Source organism: Gadus chalcogrammus, chromosome 16 (assembly GCF_026213295.1).
Source record: "Gadus chalcogrammus isolate NIFS_2021 chromosome 16, NIFS_Gcha_1.0, whole genome shotgun sequence".
NCBI lineage: Eukaryota > Metazoa > Chordata > Actinopteri > Gadiformes > Gadidae > Gadus > Gadus chalcogrammus.
In genome coordinates, this window is record NC_079427.1 from 1,707,627 (window position 1) to 1,710,126 (window position 2,500).

At 40.6% G+C, this 2,500-nt stretch overlaps 1 protein-coding gene across 1 annotated transcript in view; it reads left to right on the plus strand.

Moving 5' to 3' along the window:
* LOC130406720 (syntaxin-1A-like) overlaps positions 1 to 2,500 on the plus strand; it is a 31,219-nt gene that overhangs the window by 17,357 nt on the left and 11,362 nt on the right. The window contains exons 5-6 of the mRNA XM_056612407.1: positions 641 to 714; positions 894 to 1,002. Coding sequence (XP_056468382.1) covers positions 641 to 714; positions 894 to 1,002 — 183 coding nt within the window. The remainder of the gene's footprint in view (positions 1 to 640; positions 715 to 893; positions 1,003 to 2,500) is intronic.

Genomic DNA, 2,500 nt, shown 5'->3' on the forward strand with positions numbered 1-2,500 from the left:
TTATGCTTGTCAGTGGCTTCATCACAAAGGCCCGCAGACAGGCTAAAAGCACTCATTAAGGCCTCCAGGCTATTCTCAGAGGGGCTCTGGAAAGGAAAGGAGGAGAATGATCCCCATACTATCCCCCCCCCGTGAGTAAAGAGCTCCATTCAGGGGCCGTCTCCTCCGGTCCTCCCGCTAGGCTGCGACAGCATCTCCCCTCTCCCTGCTCGCTCCTCAATGAGCCTCGGTCTCACGGCCGTGGCGGATACTAACCCTAACCCTAACCCGTCACAGCATCGGCTCGACCCCGGGCCGCCTCACAGACTGAGGGTTCAATCTGAATACAGAACGCTTTAGTGTGTTTAACAAAATATCATGTTCAATGAAATATCCACCGCTTTATATCATAAAAAAAAAAAGAACAATCAGAATCTATAACGCTTTATAGTGTTTGATAAAAAAACGATTCAATCAAAATATCTGGTGTGATATAGGATGAACGAGGCAGGCGCTGTAAGTGTTAAGCGTTGCTCTGAATCTTTGGGGTCAGGGTTTGGGTAAGGGTCAGAGTTAGGGTTGGGGTCAGAGTTAGGGTTGGGGTCAGGGTTAGGGTTAGGGTCTCCTTAAGGCATGCTGACCACGTGATTCTCCTCCTCAGGTATCCAGAATACCATCGAACAGGAGGAGAGCCAGAGCAAGACCTCCGCCGACCTGAGGATACGCAAGACGCAGGTACGATTCCCCCCGGAACGCTAACTCACAGCTGCCTGATGGGAACAGAAGCTAAGGCACCGACACCTTCCGGAACGTCCCCTACCTCTTCCCAAAACTTTGTCTTCATGAAGAGCCATCCCTGCTCCAGCCCACCTCCTGCTCACTTCCTGTTCCCCACGTGTCTGTTCTGTCCTCAGCACTCCACGCTCTCCCGGAAGTTTGTGGAGGTGATGTCGGAGTACAACACCACGCAGTCGGACTACCGGGAGCGCTGCAAGGGCCGCATCCAGAGGCAGCTGGAGATCAGTGAGTGGGGACGGGGTCTGGCCTCCTGAGGGTCCCTGGGTTACAGCTCCCTCTCTGTTAGCTAATGCACTGCTCAGGGCAGCTCCATTAGCCTCACCGATAATGAAACAACGTCTGATAATGAAACATCTGATAATGAAACAACATCTGATAATGAAACATCTGATAATGAAACAACATCTGATAATGAAACAACGTCTGATAATGAAACAACATCTGATAATGAAACAACGTCTGATAATGAAACATCTGGTAATGAAACAACATCTGGTAATGAAACATCTGATAATGAAACATCTGATAATGAAACAACATCTGATAATGAAACATCTGATAATGAAACATCTGGTAATGAATCAAGATCTGATAATGAAACATCTGATAATGAAACATCTGATAATGAAACATCTGATAATGAAACAACGTCTGATAATGAAACATCTGATAATGAAACATCTGGTAATGAAACAACATCTGATAATGAAACAACATCTGGTAATGAATCAACATCTGATAATGAAACATCTGGTAATGAAACAACATCTGATAATGAAACAACTCTGGTAATGAATCAACATCTGATAATGAAACATCTGATAATGAAACATCTGATTATGAATCAACATCTGATAATGAAACATCTGATAATGAAACAACGTCTGATAATGAAACAACATCTGATAATGAAACATCTGATAATGAAACATCTGATAATGAAACAACATCTGATAATAAAACATCTGATAATAAAACAACATCTGATAATGAAACTTCTGATAATGAAACAACATCTGATAATGAAACATCTGATAATGAAACAACATCTGATAATGAAACAACATCTGATAATAAAACATCTGATAATGAAACAACATCTGATAATGAAACAACATCTGATAATGAAACATCTGATAATGAAACAACATCTGATAATGAAACAACATCTGATAATGAAACAACATCTGATAATGAAACATCTGATAATGAAACATCTGGTAATGAAACAACATCTGATAATGAAACAACATCTGATAATGAAACAACATCTGGTAATGAAACAACATCTGATAATGAAACATCTGATAATGAAACAACATCTGATAACGAAACAACATCTGATAATGAAACATCTGATAATGAAACATCTGATAATGAAACATTGATAATGAAACAAAATCTGATAATGAAACATCTGATAATGAAACAACATCTGATAATGAAACAACATCTGATAATGAAACATCTGATAATGAAACATCTGATAATGAAACAACATGTGATAATGAAACAACATCTGATAATGAAACATCTTATAATGAAACATCTGATAATGAAACAACCACTGATAATGAAACATCTGATATGCAAATGTGCGCAGGCAGGCAGGCACGCACACTCGCGCACACTCACAGATATGCACACATGAACACACAGGCACTGCAGAGAGACACACAGGGCTGCACACATAAAACACACACTGCACACACACATGAATATT